This window comes from Notothenia coriiceps, unplaced genomic scaffold (assembly GCF_000735185.1).
Source record: "Notothenia coriiceps isolate Sejong01 unplaced genomic scaffold, NC01 NC01_scaffold00026225, whole genome shotgun sequence".
NCBI lineage: Eukaryota > Metazoa > Chordata > Actinopteri > Perciformes > Nototheniidae > Notothenia > Notothenia coriiceps.
Window position 1 is genome coordinate 534,213 of NW_011358926.1, and position 26,911 is coordinate 561,123.

At 39.3% G+C, this 26,911-nt stretch overlaps 1 protein-coding gene across 1 annotated transcript; it reads right to left on the bottom strand.

Moving 5' to 3' along the window:
- Positions 1 to 412: 412 nt before the first annotated feature.
- On the bottom strand, positions 413 to 24,581 carry LOC104956673 (SH3 and PX domain-containing protein 2A-like). Its single transcript, XM_010784197.1, has 7 exons — positions 24,187 to 24,581; positions 20,679 to 20,759; positions 15,275 to 15,350; positions 14,431 to 14,507; positions 13,493 to 13,584; positions 8,179 to 8,210; positions 413 to 549 (listed from the first exon to the last, which is right to left on the bottom strand). The coding sequence occupies exons 1-7, from the start codon at positions 24,256 to 24,258 to the stop codon at positions 413 to 415; spliced, it is 567 nt and encodes a 188-aa protein (XP_010782499.1). The 5' UTR covers positions 24,259 to 24,581.
- Positions 24,582 to 26,911: the final 2,330 nt, after the last annotated feature.

Genomic DNA, 26,911 nt, shown 5'->3' on the forward strand with positions numbered 1-26,911 from the left:
TCAAACATGAAATATTGTCACATATATCCTAAAACATGATCCTGGCTCTGTTTGCTAGGTTTTCCCAGAGGTTAAAAAGCTGACTAAGGACTCTCTGCAGCTGGTATTTGTAAATCCGGCATAGTAAGGTGGAATAATTAATATGACTCTGGAAGACATTCCTCTTGCGAGAGGCAACATTCTGGCCCTGGGCCTAAACCAACAGTGGGAAACACAGGGCTGACTGTAGGCCAAAGTGAGCCTCAAGATGGGGCTAAATAACAGCTAGCTGTAGACAAAGGAGGTAAAAGGGTTGAGCTTGGAAAATGCAAACAGTCAGCATGTTTGAAGAACTATGGAAAGACTTTGTTTATGTCTGACATGCATGTTGCCTTTTCCTGCTCAACATGTCTGTGTTGTGCTTTTGTTTTGATTACTCACCACTCTCGCTCTTCTCAATAACATCGACCACCTCGCCCGCTTGAAGGCCGATTTCTGAAGGCTCTTGTTTCTCGTAACTGGCCACCACCACGTACTGTTCCAGGATCATGGGGTCCGAAGCATCCAGACCTGGGGTTGATGGGAAAAAACATGCCGTCAGCCAGCTGCCAGCCATAGGTCCACGAGAACCGCTCCTGGGCACTCGTTGTGCCATAGGCCACACTGTCTGTAGAGCTCAGCCAATCACAATAATCACAGGGCTCAGTGCATCTTCCTGGGAGTCTAGCCATAGAGCTGCATCCCCCTCCAGCCCAACAACAAGGGCAATGGAGATGCTAAAAGTCTAAAAAAGGAATCTCTTGCAGTAGAGTGCAGGATCAAGCAGTCAAGTGAAGATAATCCATTATGTGTCACTGAAGGGGCCTCCTCCTGATGTGGGACAAGACCGGGTCAGTAGATGCAGGTTTACATTAACACAGTGGAAAGAGGAACAGCAGTTAGAAAGCAGAAGGGGCTCTAGAAGTGATAGAAAAGTGGGCTTAAGCCAGCTAAGGACAGGACAGTAGAGTGGGAGAAAGAAATGGTTTCCCTTGGAAAATAAACCATCTGCTAAAAAGCCTCCTTCTCCTCAGTTGGGGTTGGAGCAGGAGAGAGAGTAGGGGGTTGTGTACGCCAATCATAAGAGTCGGCACTAGAGGCCTTAAATAGAACCAGATGAAGGGGCTGGAGCTGAGCTCAGAGGGATGGCCTTCTGTCTCCATGAAACACTAGAGCTCTGACTACAGCGTGCAGCACAGCCAATGGAAACCTCTCTTTCTGTACCTCACTGAGTTAACCATATAAACACCAGCAGTGACTTAGTTTCACAGTTTGTGCAGGCTTTCATAACTTAGTCATGTCCACTACTTCAATAAAGTTTGGTTACTCTAACTACAGGAGGGTTTTGTTACGGATATTTCATGTGTGAATAGTTAATAAAAGCATATATTGTCCTATACATTACAAACATCTACGACGTGTTTTGCCCCACACAAGTAGGGCTGCATCCTCTGAGCCTAGCTGAAGCCATAATCTTGAAGAATCCCTAAAACAAGCATAGCTGAAGACCCTAAAGCACATCTAACAAGCGTCAGCTGGAATCCAGACATAAGCACAGCTGACATTCAGTTCACACATTAACAAGAGCTTCAGCCGTCCACTGAGTTCAAAGCTGCAGACAGAAAGCTACTGTATGCACACTTTAGATTATATCGGTTTACACTAATAAGGCTGCTACATTGGATGCACAATGTACTTTTATGGTGTGTTTGAATAACAGGATCTACAAATCACAATCTCTATTTATGGTCACAGGCTGCTTTTACTGGAGTGCCATCACTGTGGTGTAAAGTTAAATATGTTGGCTCCTGACTCACATGATCAACAAATATTTCCAGCAAGAAAATGTCACAAGGAGAAGAGAAAAGCCGCTGTTTTGGAAAAGTTGGTCAAGACAGTTTCTGGAAAGAGGAACTTGTGTAAAAATGAGGCTGGGAATAAGATGATTCAGTCCAACACATTGAAGGTTGAAGTCTTAGATAAGAAATGACACCTTGGTTTGAAACATAATTTCTCCAAAGAGCTTCAGACTGAAGATTAACTTTTCTCTCTTGGGATGATATTTTGCAATCAATTTGGGATCAAAATGAACATGTCAAGGAGCTCATAACTTATGAAGAAGAATTCAACAGCTTTAGCATCTCAAATGCTAAAACTGCCAAAGAGTTTGACACTGGATTACTGTGGTTGGGCTGTGGTTTGAGAAGCCTCAAGTTATTTGTGCAAGATGTTTTGCCAGACCACAACGTTGGGTGCAGAAACACTGGAAAGAAAACATCATTTAAATGTTGGTTATTGCCTTATTTTTCTTCAAAGTCAAATATGACAGCAATAACTTCAGTTACAGCAATCAGTGATATTTGTTTTGACATTGACATTATTATCGGTAATGTGTGGTTGAGTGGTTTGTTTCAAATCACAGATCAATTAGAACTGATCAATAATAATTATGGCTCAACATTGACATGAGAGGACTGTATCAAACATATTTGGCTGTAACGATGTTTACTATTCAGAAAAGTGAAAACCTAAAATGTCTTTCAGTACTTAGTGATTTTATATAAGTCAGTCAATTTACTTCCAGTAAAGGTTGTTTTTTAATTAAATACATTTAAAAAGGGCATTTTCAGACATAATTATGCAATATTATGGGAATTTGAACATGTCTACATCAAGCCTCCAGGCATTATCTTTGGTCCTGATTTACAGATGTATTGGTTTGCAGTGCCTTGACTTTGAGTGCTATTTAAATTAGCTACTCATTCCATTACACTTTTTCATAATCAGTAAATTGCCTTCTACTCAAACGGCAAACATGTTAACCTTTCCTTGCCTTTGCTTGCTTATTACTAAATCTGACTTTGAAATGAAATATTGACCTCTTGGGAACCCAATCATAAATAAATCTGCTATCCTGGACATTTTCTTGTCAAATAAAATAAAAGAACAACAAAAAAAACGTGTAGTAAATCAGTTGGATATAAAACTCTGCAGGTCATGACCTCATAAAACTATAATCTATGTAAAATTATGAGAATAGATGTTTCTACAACCAATAATTAACTACTGCGATGAGTGAACACTAAATCTGAGACCTGAGGTGAGTGAGTAAAGACTTTGTCAGCAAAGTCAATAGGCCTGAAAAACAAAAGCTAATATTTCACTCTCATTCAGGAAATGAAATGTTTTGCAACAGCAGGAAGACAGAGCCAGAACCGGGAGAACATGTGTGAGAAAAATGGGGTGAAAGAGTATTGGACAGGATAGGTCTAATTTCAAATGAAGTGTGTAAAAAGAGCTGTGAAATGAATAGTGTAAAGTAGCTTAATAAATTACTGTGTATAAATCAAAGTCTCAATGAAGTGCTTTAGCCCAGTAAAGTTACAGTACTTTAATAATTCACTTCCTGATAAGGGTGATTTCACATAGTATTCAAAGTTAGAGAACAGTGATTTCAGATATTTAGCTTAATTAATGGATGCATGGAAGAAGTTGTTAGCCTAAAGCAATGGTTGAAATAATACGCTTATAGTGGTAGTTGTACAAAAGCAAACTTAGCAATACCAACTTGTAGTATCCAAATACTATGAGATATATAGCTTTTTAGATGATGGGTGGTGTTGATGAAAGGCTAATTAACTGATAGAGCCGTGGAGGTAGGAACTTGCTGACAAAAAAGGTTGGGAACCATCATCGAGTGTTTAAGTTTGCATGTCTGTTTATATATCTAACGTTTTATGTATGCACAACGTAGATCCAAGGTATTTACGAGCTATGAAAAGTAAAGTATTTTCTTCTTGGCTTCCACCAGATTGCCCTATTAGCCACTCGCTGTGTTTATATCTCTCCTCACTCGGATTTATACATGTGCTTCCTGCTCCCACCCTTGCACTCCCAGATGTCCTAACTCTATCCACCCCCACTAAGCCATCATCAACTCCATCCAAAGTTGATGACAGTACGAAACGTTACAATAATTCATCACCAAGAGGAGGAAACCAGGCAGTCTAGTCTAAGACATTCTTTTTCGTGAGAGATTTTTCAGGATCAAGTATTTTGCTTGATAGCATAGTTGGCATTGGCCATATTTTGAACCTTAGGGTAGCTTTATGATCAAATTGGCAAAGTGCAATCCCTTTGTTTGTCTCATCAGCAGCAGATGTGCAGTTGGATTAGAAAAGGACACAGGACTGGGGTTCAATGTAGTACAGATGTACTCATGTCATTGAATCAGTATGTGGCCCTGAGGGAGAAAGGGCAGACCACAAACAATTAGTACAGAAACGTTCAGCAAAATCATAAGACAGCTCTAACAAGGCTGTTCGGAACTGTCTAATATCTTAATCATCTTTACTTGCACTCTAGTGAAAAGTGTAAATACCATAGAAGGTTTCACAAAGGTACATCAGACAGCAAAGCTTTGGAAAAATCTAAAACCGACATTGTTTTTGTCCATGTTTATACGTGAGCGCTCTTTTGCAAACAACTGTAAACACTGTGCCTTCATACACATACGTATATACAGGTTACAGTTGGCGGTGATAATAAAACAGGCACCCACTTGTAAAAACATCCCTCCATAACGCTACGTGAGGCAAGAAACTCCACATGGGAACCTTTAACTTTATTAGTTACCATTACACTGGATGTTGCAGATATAGATGGTTTCCAAGAAAGTCTAGCATCAAAAGGAAATGCTAATAAAATCCAAATCCCTCAAACCAACCTTCCACTTCATCATGTTTTCCAGTAGAAAATCTGACGCCTTTTACATTCGACTACTGTATGTGAAGCAAAAGCAGAGCCATCAAATAACAACCTATGCCTATAACTGGACTTACATAGAATTACAAATAAAATAAACACACATGTCTGATCTCATTCATTACTGAACCTTTTCTGTCTCAAACGTGTTGTTTTGAGCATTAAGCTTACAGTAAGTTCTGCCTCGAGGGCGGGAGTCCACCGTGACAAATGGTCACTTATCAGAAACAGAGAGGCCTCTATTGGATCTGCTTTCAGCTGGAGGTGGGGGAGGAGCTTTGACCATGCCAGAGTTATAACTTGGGGGAGGTAGGGGGCTGCATCTTTACACTGATCCTTAAAATGAACATCAATATCCATAACTTGGGGGCGAAAAAAAGTCAAATGCAACACTTGATTAAAACCTAGTTCAACGCACAAAGTTAATCTTTCGGCTACTGTGAGACTCATTGTGCATAGAAGAGTGGGGGCTGTTCATTGAAAAAGAGGCACAGTGCACGGTTGTTAGACAGATATGAAAGTGGTCATTTGCTTTAATGATTTCCTATACCGGTTTAAAATCTTAGCCATCTGAAAATACAAATAAACACAGACCTCTTGACCCACCCCGCCATCTAAGTCGTGAACACATTAACCCAACAAGCATGCACATACACCAATTACAGTACGCGAACACCCACATAGACACAAACCAATGCACACATACACACTGTACAGGCCCCCGGAGACCCGCAGCTCAAATAAAGACAGCGAGTCTGCACATATAAACACACTCCCTCAGTCCGTGCGCAACACTGAAATGGTTTCCACTTGCCACGTAAACCTCCTCTCCTCTCCAGCTGCTATTCACATGCACTACACAGCTGAGTGCTCCGTTTCTTTCTCTCTCCAACTCATTTTCAAACCGTCTCCTGCTCATCTTACTTTCTTAGTTAAATATACAGATTATCATTGATGATTTAAAGATGAACTGGCTTTGCAGAACCCTCAACATCCGAAAAAGTAAGCAGCAGTTGATCCCAAAATCTGAGTAAATTGGAATCAGATTGTTTTCTTTAACAGTTGCTCTTTTCTTTCTTGTATGGATAGAATACTTATTTCATCACCATGGTATCTTGTCAATTAAAGACAATTCATTTCCTTTAGGGTTTGAATATGGAAGGGTGTCTTTTTGATCAGTCCGAGTTATCTGACAGGGATTTACTCGAGCCTAGCCTAGTATCTGCACTCAATCCAACAACATTGTTAGACATAGAAGATCAATAATGCAGACTTCAACCTGATACTGTGTGAAGTCCCAGTTGGACGACAATAAATTAGATATGGGGCCAGGATCTTGCTGAAAACATATGAGAGATGAAATCCCTACGTTCATAACACAATTCCCTTCCAAATTACTTTTTTCGCCAAATGGTCTCTATCAGCTAGTTTCCGTCCTATAAAAAAGAGAAATGACTAAATACAATGAGATAAGATAAAACTGTATTCATCCCAGGGGCGAAGCTGAAGAGCCGGAACAAACAGAAAAACAACCATGATGGAGATGAACATAATGATATTGTCAATATCAACATCACATTTGTTCTGCTTGCCAGGTAAACATAGCTTCTAGTCAAACTTCTAACCATTGCAGTTTTGTGGTGAAGGGCTACATTCTCCTGTTCAGGGGCTCAGTAGCTCTTATGGGAAACCTGCACCATGTAATTATGTAAACCATAAGCTGCAGCTACAGCACAAATTCACCACAGACTCACTGCACTTTATCTGCTGTCCTCCTTCAAAAGACAAAGATCAATCTTTCAGCTGCGTTCACCGCTAATGTCCAGCACGGAGACTATGGTAAGGGTTTAGGTATAAAGTATGGAGGGCTTGTACAGTATGTTCTGCATTTAAACTGTGAATATTAAATCATCTTAAGCACAAGACGTAAAGTGTGTTATCATTGTTTTCCCAGGTGGATCCAATTATTTAATTGTAAGCATAAATATACATACAGTACAGCAGATAATGTGTTTCATATTAAGCCACACCATGAAACAGCTGAAAGTGTGCATGCAAACGCGAGGCAGCCGACATAAATATAGCTGGAAACCAATCTAATATCTTGCACAGACTGAATGTAGGTTACTCAGCACACACACACACACACAGCTGAAATAAGACAATTTTTCCATTTCGCTATGTAGCTGGAATTCCCTGTTACGTAAAGCCTCAATACGATGGAACATATAATGAAATTAGGTTGGGGTCTTATTTCATTTGGTGGCAACTCCATCACAGCTTTTCCTCAGCATGCATGGACCACAGAAAATTTACTTGCAGGTCATTTACTGAGACTTCTGCTGCCCAGCTATGTCATTTGTAACTGTGACAGATTGAAGAAAGGATGGCCACAGCAGCTTCGCATCTGATTGCAGGGCTAGCATGTAATTTAGTAATGCGTGTGGGTATTCTGAGACTGCATGCAAGTGCACGCGCATACAAACACACTTGCACAGCTGTTCCCTAAACTCCTCTCATGCCTTTCCTGCTTCCTCCTACGCTTGTATCCCCATGCTCAGTTGAGTCACTCATTCTTTCTGTCTTTCTTACACTCTCTCACATACAAACATAAAGCCTATAGTCAACCCTGGAAGAGCAAACTGGTCGGTTTCTCCCACGTAAACACGGTTTTCTTAACCATTTCATTACAATACAATGATCTAATGTTAACCAAAATCGTGTTGGATTAGGATGAATTTGGGAACCATGTAATCTATAAAGCTTAATTGTTCATTGCCCTCTTAAAATCCAGTACAAGTCTTTTATGTAGGGTTGCAACTATTACTTGTTTTCATCATTGATTAACCCTCAAAATTATTTTCTCAATTCATTTTTGTTTGTTGTGAAAAATGACATTCACAATTCCCTAGAGCCCATCGGAATGTATTCAAAGTGTCCAAAACCAAAATATTTGAAATGTAGTTTCTTACGTGATAAAGATAATCATCACATTCTCTCATTTCTAAAGCTGGAACCAGAGAATATTTAAATGTTGTACTACAAAATATCTTATCAAAATAATGTAGTTGCGGATCAATCAACTAATTGTTGCAGCTTTATTTCAAACAGTCTTATACCTTGTCATAATCTGTTGCCTAAATTACCCACAATGCAATGTAATTCACAACAGTTCAATCCGAGATTTGGGTGTGTTATGCTAGCAGTATAGCATTGACGTGCTAGCCTGGAGAACAACAACAGACAGATGTCATCCAGATGTTTTAAATGTTCAAACTTCAATATCATTCAAGTAGCCATTAAACACAGTAGGGACAAAATACAAATGGATGGCTCATATAATAACTTAAACACAGATTCTACTGACCAAGTTAAAAAAAGATTTCACATCCTCACCTGATTTCCGTTTGCCGGATCCTCCACAGTCCCTGAAAAGAAGACAACACCAGAGGAGCATGGTCAGTATCAGTGTGTGTGAGCATTAATACAACCTGATCAATGTAGGAACTGGTTAGAGCTGAATCTCTGTCTGCCTGGGACCATCTGAGTGCAGTTGGCACACAAGTCCCAGCCAAACCCTTGTTGAGAATGCATGCAGAACTTGACCCGCCACTACCATAGGGAGAGAGACAGGGTGGGATACAACGTACAGTAAGGCGTGTGTGGAGGATTACAGTAAGTGTGTACGAGAACAAATCTATAGATCTTCTAGCCAAATACCGCCATGAGATAATGTCTCTATGGCAGACATGGTGTGCAGCTGCCTATGTTTAACAATACAGCAATTATTTACTTTACAACACTATCATATCCCCTAAGTAAGTCCCATTCATGTTTTCATTTGAAAGCGTCCTTCTGTTGCCAAGCACAAAACACTGAATGATGAGAAATAGTGTCAATGAACCCACTCTGTGCTTTCACACTCATCCGGGTCACATAACCCCATTTTGACATTGACTACATGGATATTAACTGTACGCGTCTGTCTGCTCCTTTTTGTCTGCTTGATTTCTATTTAGAGTGGAACACATCATTTGCATACGCTTAAACCTGTCACTGTTGTTGGATCTATTCAGCCGTAGTTAGTCATTTAGAAGGAAAAACAAACTAACAATGGCACGATGAACACAGTATGAATACATTAAAAGACATTAATTAAAGTGCTGTCAGTTCAATTTGAATGCTCATGCCTCATGTACTGTAATGCAGGTACATAAGCGATGACACTGCACATAATTACTTAATCCTGTTTGATGAGAATTTGTTATAGAATTGACATGCATAAACATTTCAAAACAGAGCAGTGTTTTCTAAAGCTGGGCCTTTATTTATATGTGTGGTTTGTAGCTTGTTGGCTGACTGTCCTCATGAGCACACTGAGGAGAAGCCGAGGTTTTGACACAGATGGGAACAGACACCTGGCTCTCTGTAGAGGCCAGCAGCAGGACTGGAGCCATGGCCAGTTATGGATATGAGTGCATGTTTGGATAAACCTTGTCCAACATTCACCAGGTTACAGTTTGTCCATCTACTCTGCAGGTTTCATTGATTTCAGTTAACAAGAAAAGTAGAATTTGTAATAGCAATGTTCTAAGTATGTCATACTGTACTAGAAAGAAAGCTGTTTTATACTTAATGGACAATAATAAAAATGACATTAAAACTGTTATTCAGTGTCATCATCAAATGATTCCCCTTTAAGCTAAGCAACTCTTACTGCCTCCTCAAAACATTTTTACCAATAACTTTATTCGTGTGTTATTTAAGATAAAGTCATTTGTTGGCACAACGCTTCCCTTTTTCCAGATGCGTGAACAAATACAAGTTATGAGATACTTCCAACCACTTACAGTATGCAATAGCTCCCTGCTCAGTTCAGCTTCATTACTTACTCAATTTTGTAAAAGAACAACAAACTAAATTGTATTGTGACACTGCAAAAAACAATGTTTATATTCTATCTTCAAGCTATGTTCATAGTGCGGAAATTCATTTGAAATAAACTTTCTACATGAAAAGATAAGCCGAAAACAAAAGAGTGGTAAACATTCTTGCCGAGCCAAATTACTTTATAGTTTATTAAAAATATTAAGCACAGTCAGAGCAGATGATGCACATTGTCACTTAGAAGAAACCAAATGTGTTTTAAATCAAAACAGCACGCATGTCATTCAGCTCACAGATTATTTTCAGGACAGAAAGGAGCACAGGGTCAGTGGTGGTAATTATTTAGGTAATGTAGCATAAACACTTGGATACATTACATCAGTATGTTTATTGATTCGGTTTCAGGCATCGAGACAACACGTGAGACAAATGAATTATAATACATGTTATACATCTCTAAAGTATTTCGTGAAGTGTTTATTTAGCCAATATCTGGTAGGGTGGGGATGAAACTGGGGGAAGCACTATACCATAGAGGGTTGGGGAGAAATGATGGGGATAAAGTGGATGCTTGACCTGCCCTGCTAGCTTGCGACCCTTCCAGCTCAGAGCTGGAATAATACTCTTCCCAGGAGAAGACCGAGCACAAAACGCTGGCTCTAAATGCTTCCCTCCTATCACCAGTAAAATCTAATAAATGAGGAGAAGGTAAGGGGAGCCAAAATATGTCCAAACATATTAAATGCTTAAGACTGTGCGCCAATGTTTTAGGTGTACATTTTAACCTTTAGTTAGCAAGCCAATGGAGAGTCACAGAAGTTGGGAGATAGTCTTTACAGTTTTATAAACACCCATGCCCGGAGATGCATGGGCTGAACACGTCATTTAATATCCAAGCCCCGGGAGAGTCCATCCTAAGCTTGAGTTGAGAATAACCATCTGTTTGCACATAACTGCAGCTCACTCTTTGTAGGTGGGCTTATTAGAAATGGAATGTGTGAGACGTTAGTCCTTTGCTCACGTTTCTCAGCCAAGTCAGAGAACTGAAGGGTCCGCCTAATTCATGTTTACAATACACAGACACTCCTGCCTGACCTCAGATTAACCTCTGCAGGAGTGACCTACAGTTTAGAGGTCAATAGGTCAACTTCATTGAGCAGGAAATCATTATGATTATGCGCAGAGGTCTGATTTGCAAACTGAAAGGGTAGGTTGTTTTGATTGGCACATCATTAAGATGCAGTGATGGATAAGGATTATAAAGATATGCAATTGTTAGCGGAGTTATTCATCAGTGGGCCTGCTATTGACCAAGTTGATGGACTCAGAAATGCCAATGGGTTCCAGGCACTGTGTTGTGGCTGCTCACTGTTTCTTAAAGGTTAGGTTGGACCAACTGCCAAGGAAACGTTTCCCCATGGGGATTAAAATAGTGTGACTTTCATAATTCTAATCAAAAGTACAAAAAAGCAAAGTCGAGGTGCAGAAACGGCAGCAAAATACATTTAGAAAAAGCATGGGCTGGCGTTTACCGTTCACATTATTCCAGCAAAATAACTTAAAACTAACTTTTAATTTAAATAATCTTATCTCATTGCCAAGTTTCAAATCTGCATAATTGTCAGGGTAACTTTGCAGAGTTGAAACAATGATTGATGAAAAAAAAAAAAAAATGTAACTCAATAATTAAATACAATCTGCATATGATCTCAGTAACATTACATTGAGGTGCCAATCAGGACTCCAGGATGTAAAATTACTTGTAAGACAATTAAAAACATGATTTCTATTATCAAAACGTTTCACACACACACACACACACACACACACACACACACACACACACACACACACACACACACACACACACACACACACACACACACACACACACACACACACACACACTCTCCAGAAGTGAAGAAACCATCTTACAGTTCTAAGGCCTGTTGCATGGCTCCCTCTTGTGACGGATCAACATGATTTCTTTATTTTCGGAACTCTGTGCAGTGACGACTGTTGACCGTTAGATGGCAGTAACAGATGAAGACTTGTCAAACAACATTGCCTCCTTCCTGATGCTAAAAGTTAGTAACTACTGGCAAAAAATATTTTAAATAATTCAACCCGAGCTTCTTTTTTTGGTAGAGAAAATGTCACCAGTATGACAGGTCTCATTATTAATCACTGCAACTGTAATAGAGACAAATTGGATTTATTGATTGAACTCCCATTCAAATTCCACAAAAATAATCTTGGGTGCTGGCCCAGGGAAAATGTTGGCAACTAATTTCCACAGAAATAATTTATTTATAATCTTTCCTATGATTTGTAGGAATAGGATTGTTCACGCAGTTTTATGTGATTTGATTTATGGGAACTCATCTTCTACAACTCTTAAAACATCTGGAATCAGTCTATCAGTCTGCCTAGAGATTTATTACCGGTGATGTAGTACACATCATTGTATTTTTTATGATAGGGTTGTGTGGTCTGGTCCAAGAGAGAAAGGGTACTGAAATATTACCTTATTACCTCTCAGAATTTCATCATGCTTAGCGAGCTGGGTTAGAAGCACCTACTTATTGTTAAAGAACTTACATCTGTTTGAAATATAAGACGTGTTATTGTCCGCCTACTGACCTCTTCTTGAATTTTTTTAACATTTTAATTTATCTATCAAGTTTTCTACACCAATTTAGGTCTTATTACATAACTGTGTATACATTTACTCCCTAATTGTCCTAATTTATACATCAAATTGTTTCCCTTTTTGGAAAATCAAGCTTTTATTGTTGGAGAATAGTATTACCATTCTTAATGCAACCCTAAATAATCAAGTTAGAGTAAATAAAGGCTGAATGGTAAACAATCTATACTTATTATGTTTCAGTCAAGATGACAGAAGAACAAATACATTATAATTATTACCCAAGCCGAAATGCTCTTAATTTTTATTCTGTTTTCAAATTATTTCTCAAAATATTTAGATGTGACGATATAGCTCTTAATGTGCTTTATTTATTTATCCTTTTTCAACCAATTGTATGATATAACAAACTAAAGAAAAAAAGAAAAAACACCAGGAGAGGCATTTTGAAATGGTCCAGATCCAGCAGAAGTGAACTGAGCACTTGGGTGGCATGGCCTTTAGACCTCAACGTCTCAATTTAAATTGAGAACCTGCAAGACTGGAGGAGGATCTCACTTTGAAGTGGGATTAACATGACTGGGCAGCGGGGGTGAGAGGTTGTGTGTCTGGTGGTGGTGGAGAGACCACTCAAGAGGCAACTCCAACACATTTTTCTCATTGAGTGTGTTGGGAGAAGTACAAACAAACACATTTATGAAGAAACAATTTTTACTTAATTTTAACATAGACAAAAGGGAAGAATAGAATATATACAAAAATGAATCTAGCAGCCAGTCTGTAATTACTCCCACTCTGATTTAGAAGTGCTTTTGACAAATGACTAGCCCTGAAGCCTTATCTGCTCTGAGACTTGAACTCAGCTGCACTCGTATGACACCTCTGATCCTTACGCATTTGTTTTGGGGATCGCGTGTTAACTCCTATAAATCATTATTAATAAAAAAACGCAGTGCCTCTCAACCAGCACCAATCAATCATGTCTGAGACACACAGCAAAGCCTCTGGATCAAGATGGGTCACTGCGGGTGAAACCTGTCCCAGCTGCTGAACCACACACAGTTTTGCTGCTGGAGCGTAACATGCCAGAGGGCGATGGCTAGTTTAAAAGAGATGACGCTAATACTGAATGATAGCCTATGATTTATAAAGTCAGCAGTGGTAGTTACTCACTCTTTGGGAGGGTTGAGGTCCTCTGTATTTGTCTCAAAGAACTTTAGGACCTCCTCACTCTGGGTAATGTGGGTGGGAAGCTTCATAAGAGCCTGTGGGCGGGAAAAGGAGGGAGAAAGCATGTGTTTGTGACAAAAACATATATTAAAAAAAAGTTTCAGGTGATGTTTAAAAGTGCTCGAGTTTGGTTTGAATGACACTTAAACACTTTGGGATTGTACAGTTAGTCAGCTAAACAGACTGGGTGGAGATGTGGAGGGTGTGGAGGGGAAGGAAGAAGGCTGAGCACGGAGTGAGGGTTAAAACAAAGGAAAACCCACAGAGGTGATATAGTTTAACAAACGCCTGTCTCAGCTGCATGGGCGTTGAACATTAGATACTTCAGCCCACTAAAGACAGCTTTAAAGAAACAATATTAAAAAAGATACTAGGCTTCTTGCCTGCAGCAAATCCTGCTTGGTTCCTATAAAGGAAAACTGTTGCCACACTTGGCACTGCACCTGACCCACATTCCCTTCTCTGACCTAGTTCATATAAACGAATCAGCACGCCATCTGCACTCACACTAGACTTGTAGCCTGCTGAATCATTTTTATTTTTTGGGTTCTCTTTTACCCCTGTGTGCCCCCCATTTCCCTTGTTTCCTTCATAGGCTGCCTATTTACATTGGTGACAGGAAATGACCAGCACAGATAGTGCTGTTGCTTTCCTGTTGAGGCTGGTGGGGGAGATAAATGTTGAGGTCTGCCTTCAAAATGTGCTGGCAAATGTTCAGGGAGTAGAGCATTGTCATAGATAAAGGGCTGTTCCGACAAAACCAGACATGGGTAGTCATCATCAGTCATTTGTTTTCCTACAAGATGTATCATGTTAACAGCAGACAGAGTGATACAATTAACTTCAAGAGGACTTTATGAGACATGCAGCCATTGTCTTACTTTGCAGTAATTATCCAGGTGCTTTAGTCTTTTGACGGCTACATCTCTTATGTGACTTCGGCGAAATAAGACTTTACCTGAGGAAAAACAGAGCACTGTCAGTTCAGTTGTACATATACAACGGGAAACAAAATGATACAAGATGATCTAACATTAAAATGTTAGATTATCAAGCGCAATAAAATAACAGGTTTGCTATTTGTTGCATTTAAAAAAAGGAGGAAGGAAGTGGGTTTACCTTCATTTTTAAATGACTAACTAAAGAAAAAGAATAGCATACATGATTAAATATTTTATTTTGAAATCAGCTTTGACTCTAAAATCAATTGAGCTCCAAAGGGCATTTTAACCCATAAATAAATTAGACCATTTGTAAAAGATTACTAATCCTCACTTTATAACTCCTATGAGCTGTTATCAGTGTTTATATTTATGAAACATACTAAACAGTAAAAGTGTGCAGGCTGTGTGCTGTGTGGAGGGTATGCAGTTCACTCCATGAAGAATTACAGAAAGACCCAAACAGCAGTGGTCAGACTTGAGCAGTACAGCTTGTCTAACAAAGGATCTCTTCACTGCTCTCCTCTGCTCTGGCCCACAATGAGTTCATCAGATTATAAAAATCCCTCTCTGCTAGCCTCCTACTGCCATGGCACACCACAAATTGATTTAGCTTGGATCCTGTATGGCAGTTAATAAACAATGCAATGTCGTGGGCCAATCCATGGAGTAGAGTATGTAGGCTTGCTGACAAACAGCGATTGTGCATAAATATGACTGACAGCCTTTCTTTTGCTTGAATTCTGCAGTCTTTAATACATCTTAAATTGATTGTGTTTATCACCTGGCAAAAAAGGAATAATCCTCTTTTTGGGGTCTTTCTGTCCTCCATCGATTGGGAACTTGTCGAGGATTCGCATCTGCAAAAAGGAGAGGGAGTAAAGAATGACAAAAACATGAGTTCTGCAGCAAGAAATCAAAAACATGACTCTTTGACTGCCACGAAAGCAGATGGATGCCAATGTACTATTATAATCAAGTAACTATTTGATGGCTTAGCCACATGAACTGTGTTTTATCTACCACACGTTAATCAGTTAGTTGAAAGTGGAGGAATTTGTGAGGGGTATAGGAACAAAAAATGGGGGTTGCATTTGAAAAGAGGAACAGACGGCCTTTTTGTTATGACACAGTTCAACGTGGGTGTAATTAAATATCTTCTGAAAAGCTACTGTGTCGTGAAAGCACAAAACACTTTGATCTCTGGGGCAGCAGACAAGGTTACATCACCCACACTTGAAAAGCAAAATCAAAAGCAAGTTCCGCTTAAGGAGCTTTAAACGCCATCTGAGGAGATAATTAACACTTTGATGTTAACACTTGATACATCGGACCATTTATCTATGAAGAGATAAAGGGTGATACAGACATAATACTCTTTATAGAAAGAATACTGTTAGGTCCTTCATTTGTAGTAGTTTGATGTCTCAGCATGTGTCTACTTGGATTAACGTATACACGTGTGTATCTGTCCCATGTGGAAAAAGAACATGTGCTGTGTAGTGAATAATGCACGAGGTTGTTTTGTTGAGTGCTGAAAAAATATGGATTTGTCTAATATGCGTGTGTATGCGTTTGTGTCAAGGACAACAGTTTCTGGTTTCTTCCTTGAATAAATCACAGTACCATGAGCACATATGAAAGCATCCTACAGTAACAGAAAGCTCAAAAATCCAGATGCTGCCCCGCCTTTGCTCGTTCTGCTTTGCCTTGTTCCAGATGGGCTCTGTTAAACCGCAAAGTCTGTGAGCATCAAGCTAAAGCACACTCAACTTGGAGGAGGAGCCGGGAGTCTTGGTCTAAACCAGGCCAAAAAGAACCAGGTGGACAAACAGAATCGAGCTTGGAGGGTAAAGTGGGATTGCCTGTGTAAGAGTGGTTTGGTTTCTCTTCTTGTGGTGGTTCATTTCTTTCTTACAGTAATATGCTGCCTTGGCTAAATCCTTTAACTTCTCTCAGGGCATGGCATTTCCCCTCTTCTTCAAAATATAGAAAGCCAACAAGAAATCTTTTGAAGAGCACAGCCATTGTATTCTGTTTTTAGGGAAAAGTAAAAGGGCTGAGTACATAGAACGGCTCTGGTTATCCACACCTAGTGTTTTATGCTCCTCAACCTCAACAAATATAAATACAAACCAGAATGTTTGTTTAGGAAACCATTTACCACTACTATTATACAGGTCTGACATGGACATGACCTTTGATATTGCCTGTTGAGTTTACATACGTGTTTTGTTTCCTGATTCATTTCACCAACACTTTAGCTAACAAAATAAAAAAGAAAGGTTTAGCATTATAAGACACAGGAAGTGCACCATTGTGTTAACAGAGCCCAATAGTCAATTCTAGTGTTTTGAATGGGTAGTTTTTATTTTATTTATTAAATATATTTTAAAAACATTCCAATTCCGATGTCTGGATATTTCCAAGAGTGAGAAGTTATTTCCTCTTTGAGGGTGAACTTGCATTTTTATGCTTTTGTATAATTTCCTTAACTGGTCTTACACAAGGATTACAATAGGTCTTTGCTCCGACTCTAGTCGAGCTCAGGCCCTAATTATAACAGGCCTACTAACAGATGTGGTTTCTTAGAAATCCCCGTTTATGTAAGAGTGCACTGGCAGCTGTACCGTGTGTCTGACACACTCATCATGTTATCAGCCTCCTAGCTGGATGTAGCCATACACTCCCTCTAAGATGGGAGCGTCCTTCACTCAGCACCTTCAGAGACCACCTCTCCCGACAGAGAGGCGATGATTACCTCAGCCCCCGGGGACCTGCCTGGATACACTTGCAGCTCTACGGGACAGGTGTGACATTTGTTACTATGGCAACAGCTGGACAACTTGGATCAAAACTCTGAGGGAAAACATTTCTCACATTTCAGGGACTTGGCTCTGAGATGCTGTATTTACTCTATGTTGCTTTTGTAAACTCTGCAAAGGATACTTAAGCATATTAAGCTGCAGTGTCAGCCAAGTGTTCCCACTGGGAAAATGAACCACGGAGCAACAGGTGTTACGATGTAATGCAGCTTCCCAGTAACACTTGAAAATCAGCGTTGTGGATAATTGGGAGAAAAGAATGTGCAGAAAACATTCAATCCTCTCTACACTGGCATCATTTCAGCATGTGACGTGATGGATGTGAATTATGGTGACGGGAGAACCCAAACAGCTTCTGTACGCTGTAATGATAATCATAGAAGCATTTAACTTAATTGCACTGACTGGAGTGGAAAGGGAGGAAAAGACAAAGAGACACTCCGCTGTGCAGCAGACAAATGAACTCTTCTGAGAGGAATCTCAGTCAGAGGGAGTTTGGAGAAATGTTTGAGTGGGAAACCAATAATCTGATTCCATCTCTGGGTTGTGTTTTGACATCTACTTGACTGTTGTTTACTGTAGAGAGATTGTGATGAAACAGGCCTCTTGGTCATAAAATGTCCCCGATTTATCATGCATGTTGTTGCAAAAGCTTCATTGTTATCATTAACATCAAATGCTGCTTTTGGTACTGCAGCAACATTGTAAAGTTTTTTGAAAAAGAAAATATGTCTTCTAGTCAGCATGATTGGGTATGCAGACTACAAATTTGAAAAGTAAGTATAGTAACCAGTCCTGTGTAGCCTGCTCCTCATCTATGCTTAAGGCTATAGCAGCTACTAGCATAACACACCAAAATCTGAGACTGGACTGTCATCTGTTGCATTGCATTGTGGGTAATGTAGGCCTCAGGTTTTGACAACTGAACAAAAAAAGACAACAACTCTGGGGAATCTTTGGATACTTTCTTTTTTTGTGTGTTACTCCAACATGACTCAGACAGCATTTCATTGTAGAACGGAAGGTTACATTTGTCTTCTAAATAATAAATATCCTTAAATTGACATTCTTCTCATCCATGAGTGTTTCTTCCCTCAAATCAATACAAATGTAATTCAGGTTTGACAAGAAAAATAACCTTATCATAGTCCCATGAAAGCAGGCAAGATAAACTATAACGCAGACAGAGTAGAGCTGAACCAGGTCCGATTCTCCCATCCAAAAATAATGACGACTATGGGATTTTTGTAGAAGTTTGTGTCCAAAAGGAAACCAGGCCAGCATGCACACTCCACAATCCCCCTGAGGAATGCCGTGACCCGTGTGCTCTGTCTGCTGTGGTAGAAGGGTGTGGAGGGGGTCAACTCTGCTCGACAAACTGACCGATTCTGTACACGTCAAACAAATGTGGTTAAAAAACATTTCCCTTTGACACCAGAAACAGCATTTATGGAACTCAGGCTCAGCAGTATGCAGCATGAAAACACACGTCTTTAAAAGTGAATACTATCATGCTTAACTCTGCAAATGCATGGCAAATGCTTTTTTTCTCCTTAGATTCACTTTAGGTCAGCAGAAAAGACAAAGAGAGAAGGAATCTGGTAATGAGGGGATCCTGATTATTTATGATAATTGCTTCCCTGAGGAGCAGTTATGAGTTATGTTGAGTACACTGAGGAGGTTTGATTCATTAGCAGTGAGTGCAATCTTGGACATCCATTTGGTAACGAAAATGGATTCCTCATATTAAAAAGACAAAGAGCAAAGCTGCCTGTTGTTGATGAGTAGCTTTTTTATGAGCAGCTGAACAGTGTTGGCTGACGTTGGACATAATATGAATAATCAGCCTCAGCCTTAAAAAGGCATTTCTTGTTCTGTGACCTTTCCTAGCTTTTCTGAATTCTGATTTAATGGTTATCCGATGAGATCATGGTCACATTTGTCAGGCCAAGGGTGTCAAATACTTTTTTTTCTGTCAGCTTCTGGTGAACATATAACAGGCAATTGTTCTAAAAAGACAGAACTGTGCAGAGCTGGGGGAGGACTGTAGGTGTCATTTGGCAGACATACAATCAAAATCTCAATTTTGGACTGAAGAAAAGACAAATATTCTAATACAGTAGTCAGTCCCTAAGAAACAACACTACACTCAATATAATTTAAATTATAAAGGGGACATTCAGCAGGTTAAATAGTCATCTAAAATGTTAAAAGGAAAGCCACATTTTTCCATTAACAAAGCACCAAACTGTTCATTCCCCCAACCCCCAACCCTTTCCTGACCACAGCTAACTCTTCATTTATTCCAATGCTATCTGGGATTGGTCGTTGCATTACCCAAACAACAACCTCCTTCTTCAGCTAGCTTAAAATCTAAGATAAGCAACTGTTTTGAATTATTCAATACTTTTCATAATGCAGGATTACTTTAAGCATCTGTCAACATGCTATCTTCGCAGTCTAATACTCATCATAGATTGTAGGCCATTTCCAATCTGCTTCACTCGAGACACTTCATCTTTCACCTATATGACTATGTTCACATAAAGACAAATAAAACACTATCCCCACCCAATTTTGTATGGACAGCTGGAGACTGTTGTTCTTCACCGATTACCGTGGCCAGACAAACACACCCCTGCAGCAGGGATCTATGGATAAGACTAATGTTTACTTAGACAGGAGAGAAGCCCTGTTTCCATCAAACAGACCAGGGCAGAATTTCCCTGGCTATTAGCAAGAGACCAGAGAACAAAGGGTTTCCTCTGCTACCTCCAGTACAGCCAGCCTACTAGAGCCTCAGCACTGGAGAGTGCAGTCTGGCAGAGGGAGTTATCAGAGAAGTGCCAGAGACGCTCCTTTAGAAGAAGATTTATTAAGGCATGCACAGATTTAGGTTTAAACCCTTCACATTGTTGCTTAAGCTACTAAGATGTTTCAAAATGTATTTTCAACTTGCAATACATTTAGACTACTAAGCACTGTGTGGTTAAAATGTAAAATTAGTCAATGTAAGATATTTCAGGCATTTCACTGGATCCCTTAAAACGTCCTGAAGCATAACACTGACCAAAGCTGTAATTTGACTGAGGTAGTGTTTTCTTCCTGCATCTGCTTACTGGATTAACACCCATTTCCCTTTTTCCAAACCGGCTCCAGTCTTCTTAAATGAGACCTTCCATTGAGCATACTGCCTTTCAGCAGATGAACAGAAAGATAGAGTAAAAGGTCAAACTGACCTCACAGAGTCTATGAAGACATATCCGGGCCATTTTCAACAAACATTTTGCAAGTTTAGGGCTCAGGCTGCTCATGTATTAAGTGACAGTAGAAATATTTACTTAATTTACCAGTACAACATACCTGTAGCTCAAAGAATTTACTGTATCTCCTGTAGACGATATGGGAAGTGGAGTCCGAGTAAGTGACGTTGATGAGGTACACCTAGTGAGAGAAGCACAAACACAAGTGGTCCATTAGGAGCAGAGTCACTTTGTCAAAGACACCACGGCACCGCTTTAGCTTGCCCTGCCTTAATGACACAAAGTGCATTTCCTTCTGACTTAACTTCAAGAGGTCATCAAAGGTCAAATAAACTCATTAAGTTTGTCTGTTACCGTCACACATTGGAAATACATCAGGGGTTAATAAGAGGGACAATAGATTTTAGGTATTAAATCTTTAGAACCATTCATAATGAATTACATTTGGGTTTTGAGTGCAGCTGATTGAAAGTGTCAAATTATTATTCTACAGTGCTAATAACAAAAAGTCCATCTTTTCTGGTCTGCTAGAAAAGCATTGCGTTGTTGTTTTTCAGCGCCTTGTGTAACTAACAACTTTGCATTTTCCTTTCACAATGTCTGCGTGAGTCCACTGTCTAAGGAAACAAATGAAGCTCCTGATATGTCCACAACTTCCTGCGCTTATACCTATCACCAGGAATAATGACAGGGAAGAAGTGTTTACTCAAACAGAAGCTGAAATGGGAATAGCATTCCCTTGGCAGACATCAGTCATTTAAAGAACAAAACACTGTTGCCGGAAGTTTTCCCAAAATAAATGCTCTATTTGCCTCAACAATAAAAAGGGCCCACAAACAATTGTGCACACCCTGAGGTTCGGAAACAGATGGCTGCACCTCATGCATTTCCATCTAAGAGCATGGCACAGGGTGTTTACAAAAGCTGCATTTACACATATGGTGGCAATCTACAAGGACATCAGTTACTAGTTTGAAATGCAGTCTTCAGTCTGCACACTGTTCATTACAGAAAGAGTCTTCAGCGAGGCGGAACAAGTTCTCCAGCAGCTCACTAATTAGATACAGACAGCATGAGAAAACACTCTGAGTTGAGACAACAGCATGGCTCAAAGTGAGGGTGTGTGAGGTCAAGATACATCCCAAAAGAACCGACAACCATGTTTATTTTTTAACATAATAATATAAATTATGAAACTGAAAAAAACGAATTGATATGAATTGTTAATTTGGTCACAAACAGAATAACAGATACTGCATAAGCCTATGGGTATTTAATGCAAGATATTATTATTGTTTCAAGCAGATACAAATCAATTAAACACAAATGGATACACACTGGCAGTATGTGTGGGCTGATCTGCAACAATTACCATATGTATGTAGCTCACAGGCACATTTTAACACAAAATAATAATTTAAATGTATAAAAAGAGCATGTTTCTGCGATGAACTTCACAAACTAAGGACTTGCAAATGGATCTAATTTTCCCTAAAATGATCCCTCTCTGGTAATTTATGTAAACAAGGATTAGTTTCCATGTACTCTCAGGCTCCAGTGCCATGAGTCCCTGGAAGGAAGTCACACTTGAACAGTGGGGACAAAAGACAAAGGGTTGCTTCTTTCCTCTCTCAAACCGGATAAGCATTTCCAGTTGCTTAGCTCATAGATAATGACATTTCTTTTTTTTCCCTCGTGGGGACTTCCCAGTCAACCCTCACCTCCGGCTTCAATCCCAAGGGAAAGTCTGTGCCCTATGGTTAGTGGCCTTCAGGAGTCTCCCTAAGCAGGAGATGGATGATGCAATTGATCCTAACTCTCAGGTTAATTAATCCAATTGTACCTGATGGACTAATAGATTTTTGCAGTCCCGCAGAGACATGTCTCATGGGTCCTTGGATTTGATTACTCAAGTCAGAAAGCCAACACCAAAAACAGACCATAGAATCAACCAAGACCAGGAATCTACAGCCACACTGGTATATTTGGTCCATCACTTTAACTATTACATTCATGCAGTAAAGCATCGAGTATCTTTTTTCAGTTTTTATGCTAAGCTAAGCATGCTACTAACAGATATTTATAGCACTGTAGGACGGAAATAGGTGGAAGAATAGTGGGGGAAATAATAAAAAGGTAATCACCTTACTGCCCCGCCCATTTGTTCACTTCCATTCTGAACACAATTGTGTTTGTTACAATGCATCTTTATACATTACGACTTCCATAACCATGAGGCCTTAGTATCCGGCAAGACAACATATAAAAAAAGCCTAAATTCACATATGAGGACATTTTAATGAACTCTGTACTGTATCATAGTGTGGATGGCTCTGCTATAAGGAACTACAAAGCAAAAAGCACTTGCCAACAGTGTATTTGCCATAACTCTCACTGCCAGAAGGGTACACAAAAGTCCACAGTGTTTAAATGTATAAAAACCACATACAGTAATGTTATATACCTAACATAGCCTGTTGATATCAGTGCCGATGCTGATTCATATCTTCCACTTAACCTTCTATTATTCTCTATTCTTTATTACTTTTAATTATATGATCTGTACGTTGTATGCACTTCTGGTTAACCTTTTGATGCTCAACTGCAATTTGTTGACTCAGTAAGATTACATCTACTAAGTGCAATGAAAATAAAGTTTACTTATTGGGCTTGTTTATGTTATTGTCTTAAAGTAACATTAGGATGTAAAACAATATTGTTGTTCAAAGAAGAATGAGACAATTGGAACATGAAATTTAAATGTTGCATATTCTATGTTATGAGAGACACAGACTTCCCTACCTCAATACATCCAAAGCCACTGACTTTCATAACCTAGATTTGCTTTCCTGCAAATGTCCCTGTTATTCATCCTACAAACATCTTGTCCTGCAAACAAACAGTCACAGAGTACACAGCTAACGTCAGTTTGTTGGCCATATTGGCTGTTAGTAAGCTGCAGGACATTAAACAGTGTGTAGACATACTTGCAAAATTAGTTTGCCAGGGAGGATGCAAAACTACTCCTGGCTTGTAAGCTACAGCCAAACTCTGTTTATTTTATCTCCTATTCCCTGTCATATAGCCAGCCACACACACACGTACACACACACACACACACACACACTTCCCTCCTGCGAAAATAGGAAAATTTCTGATCATTCCTGAAAACACCATGTTCTTCCATTTACTACCAATTAACTATTGGCAATAGTTTACAACACGTTGGCAATAGTTTACAACACGTAGACAATATGTTTGACTGCCAACCAAAGACTTCATGCCAAGGGAAGGGCTTTTAAAGGTCTACAGCGTTTAGCAGCTCTATGAGGCTGTTCTCACCATGTCAAATGTCATCCATCCATCCACATTTCACTTAAATGTGAATGTCTTGGTGGAACAAAAGGGACATTCCTCAAAATTACAAAATTAATTTGGATTTATCATATGACACAATGGATAGTATGTACAAAATGTCAAGACAAATCAATCCAATCGTTGGAAAGCCATTCAGTCAAAACCAAAGTGGGTGAACGACAGACAAGTCTTAAATGTGAAGACAATGGTTACAACATAAGTGCAGAAACAGAGAGGACGAGAAAACTTACATAGTGTTTGGAGGGATTCCTTCTCTTCAGCACGTCCACAACATTAACGTCTAGGACGGTCCGGAGCTGCATCTTGACAAACTGAATGGGATTTGCAACAAGAAATACTCTAAATTCTACAAAAGAAGACGCTCACGCATGAAAACGATAATGAATGTCCAAAAACATAAGCTAATTGACTTTAGACGAATGGAAAGTTAATAGAGGGACAGAGAAAAAGAGTCTCCGCGCCTAAACTTCAGATGCATCCATGAAACGGTGGTGTCAGGCTGTCTCGGAGCTTCTGAACTCCTTGTGAAACATGACAACGCAGAAATAAAACTGGGGTTCATCAGTCTTTCCCTCCCTCAAGGAGTGCTGGCCTACCGCAGCAGAGCTCAGGCAGCGGGGCAGGGCATGTCCCTGTGTGCGGGGCGGTCCCGCGGAGCTTGCTGGACACACAGCACGAGACCCTTTGAAGACGTTTTTTCACTTGTTTCTCACGTGTAACTCTGTGAAGAAATGTTAATACACAAAACCATTAAGTTTGGACAATATTTAGACACCCTACACGACAAAAGCACGATTCTTTGTGCAATAAAAGTTGATTGAAAGAGAATAGTAGTGTTGCGCTCAAATTATCCTGGTTAATAAGTATACAGCCTTCATAACAAAACCGTTTTCGCATCTGTAATTTAGCCTACAAACGCAGCCACAGCAGGGGAATACAAGCATAAATACTTGGAAACACTTAGGTTTTAACTTTTGCTTGATGTTGCTACATCTCTGTGACAATATAGAGGCTTTCTTCATATTCGTACACATTTTATATTATTAACTTCAATAAAAAAGCGTAGCCTACAAGCTCAAACACGCATGACCAATTACATATAAATATGCAATGTGTCTGCTTAGCTGACCATCACGTACCGTACACCGTCCATTTGGCTCTTAATTTCAAAGTCACAGTGGGATTTCCTACAGCACTTAAACTCAGCACATGGCAAATTACTTTGCTCGCTCCTAGTGGAGGCAGGAGCATTGAGGTTAGAAGGAGAACAACATTGAGTTAATTTTACCACAAGGTGGCACTACACCACACACAAAAATGTCACCATCCTAATGAAGTGGTGCATTTTGTATAATTAATAATATTATCGTTATTATTTGCACTGTGTAAACATGGGGAGCGCAGTATACTAGAGTACTAACACTTCTGAGGGATGTATAATGTTGTTCAATTACTTACTGCCTTTTTAGTCCGTGTACCTAATAAACCTAGTAAACAGAAAAGCGTTGCATTGTTGTTTTATTGTTTGTTACTAGTGGCCAAAGGATCCTTGGAGCAAGGTTGCAGGCGAATCTTGGAAGTATTGTCAAAACAATGATATAAAGTAATTACAAACAATAATTGGCAAATTCATATAAAATTGGAATAAATATTAATTTACCTAGGAGATATCTCCTAGGTAAATTAATATGTATTCTATTTCCATATGTATTCCAATGTATTCTGCAGAACACATAGGCTATAGAAGTGTTCTGCAGAGTAAGACCACATAGTTATTATGAATAAGAGAGCCTGCATTGTTGTACCCTGGATATAGTGTATATTTACACTTTTACTGGGAATTATTATATGATGCAAACTAATGTAATCATAAGTTTAAGCATGATCGGATGCTTAACCCGCACAGCTCACATCTGCCTAGTTAATTAGCTGGGTTGATCAGTGGGTCTACGCTACATCATCTGACTCCATAAAAACATGATGTGGGCCTGAGCAATACTACTTCTACCATGTTTTCCTCCTCATGACAACAGGACGCAAGTAGCATGCGTGGTAGAGACGAGGGGCTGAGACTGAGCTGTCCTGTGAGGTGATTCAGGAAACAGACATAGCTAACTAACTGCATCAATTCACCACCGACAGACAGAGAGAGAGGGACCGGAAACATCTACGCAGGCCTTCAAAATAAAAGCGTCTAGCGAGTCACCTGAGATAATAACCATTATGATGATGACGCAATGCTACATCTACATTCGACATTCTCATTCAACAACACAGTGCAGTTTACGCTTAATTTAATACAAGTGGAAACATAAAGATAAATGAATAGTGTGATATAATTTCCACATGTATTTTTCTGATGTTTTGTGGCATGTCTAGACACCAGACTACATAGAGGTGGACACATCACTATGATGTTGTACCAATGTAAAAGTAGAACAAGGGTGTCAAAATGTACAGTAGGCCTACTTAAAGTAAAAATACACATGATGCAGATTGGCCCATTTCAGAATCATAATGTATATGTTATTGTTAGGTTATTATTATTATTATTATTATTGATGTGTTTAAATCAAACTGGTAAAGTTGGAACTTATTTCAACTAATTGTGAATTTAATACAGGTATATGTAAATTCTTATTTTGTGTTGATTATATTTCACATTATTAAACAAAATCTGCAAAGTAACAAGGTATTACAAGTACTCAATTCACCTCTGAATTGCAGGTGGGTAGAAGTACAAAGTAGCATAAAATTGAAATGCTCAAGTAAAGTACGAGTATCTCAAAATTGTACTTAAGTACAGTACCTGAGTAAATCTACTTAGTTACTTTACAACTGTTTATTTTCTCTGTACATATTTCTGAGACCAAAAGTCTATTTGTTTGCTTTTATTTTATAACGTCTTTTAACGGAAATCAATTTACGTTATCTAGCTTAATGCTGCGCCGCTAA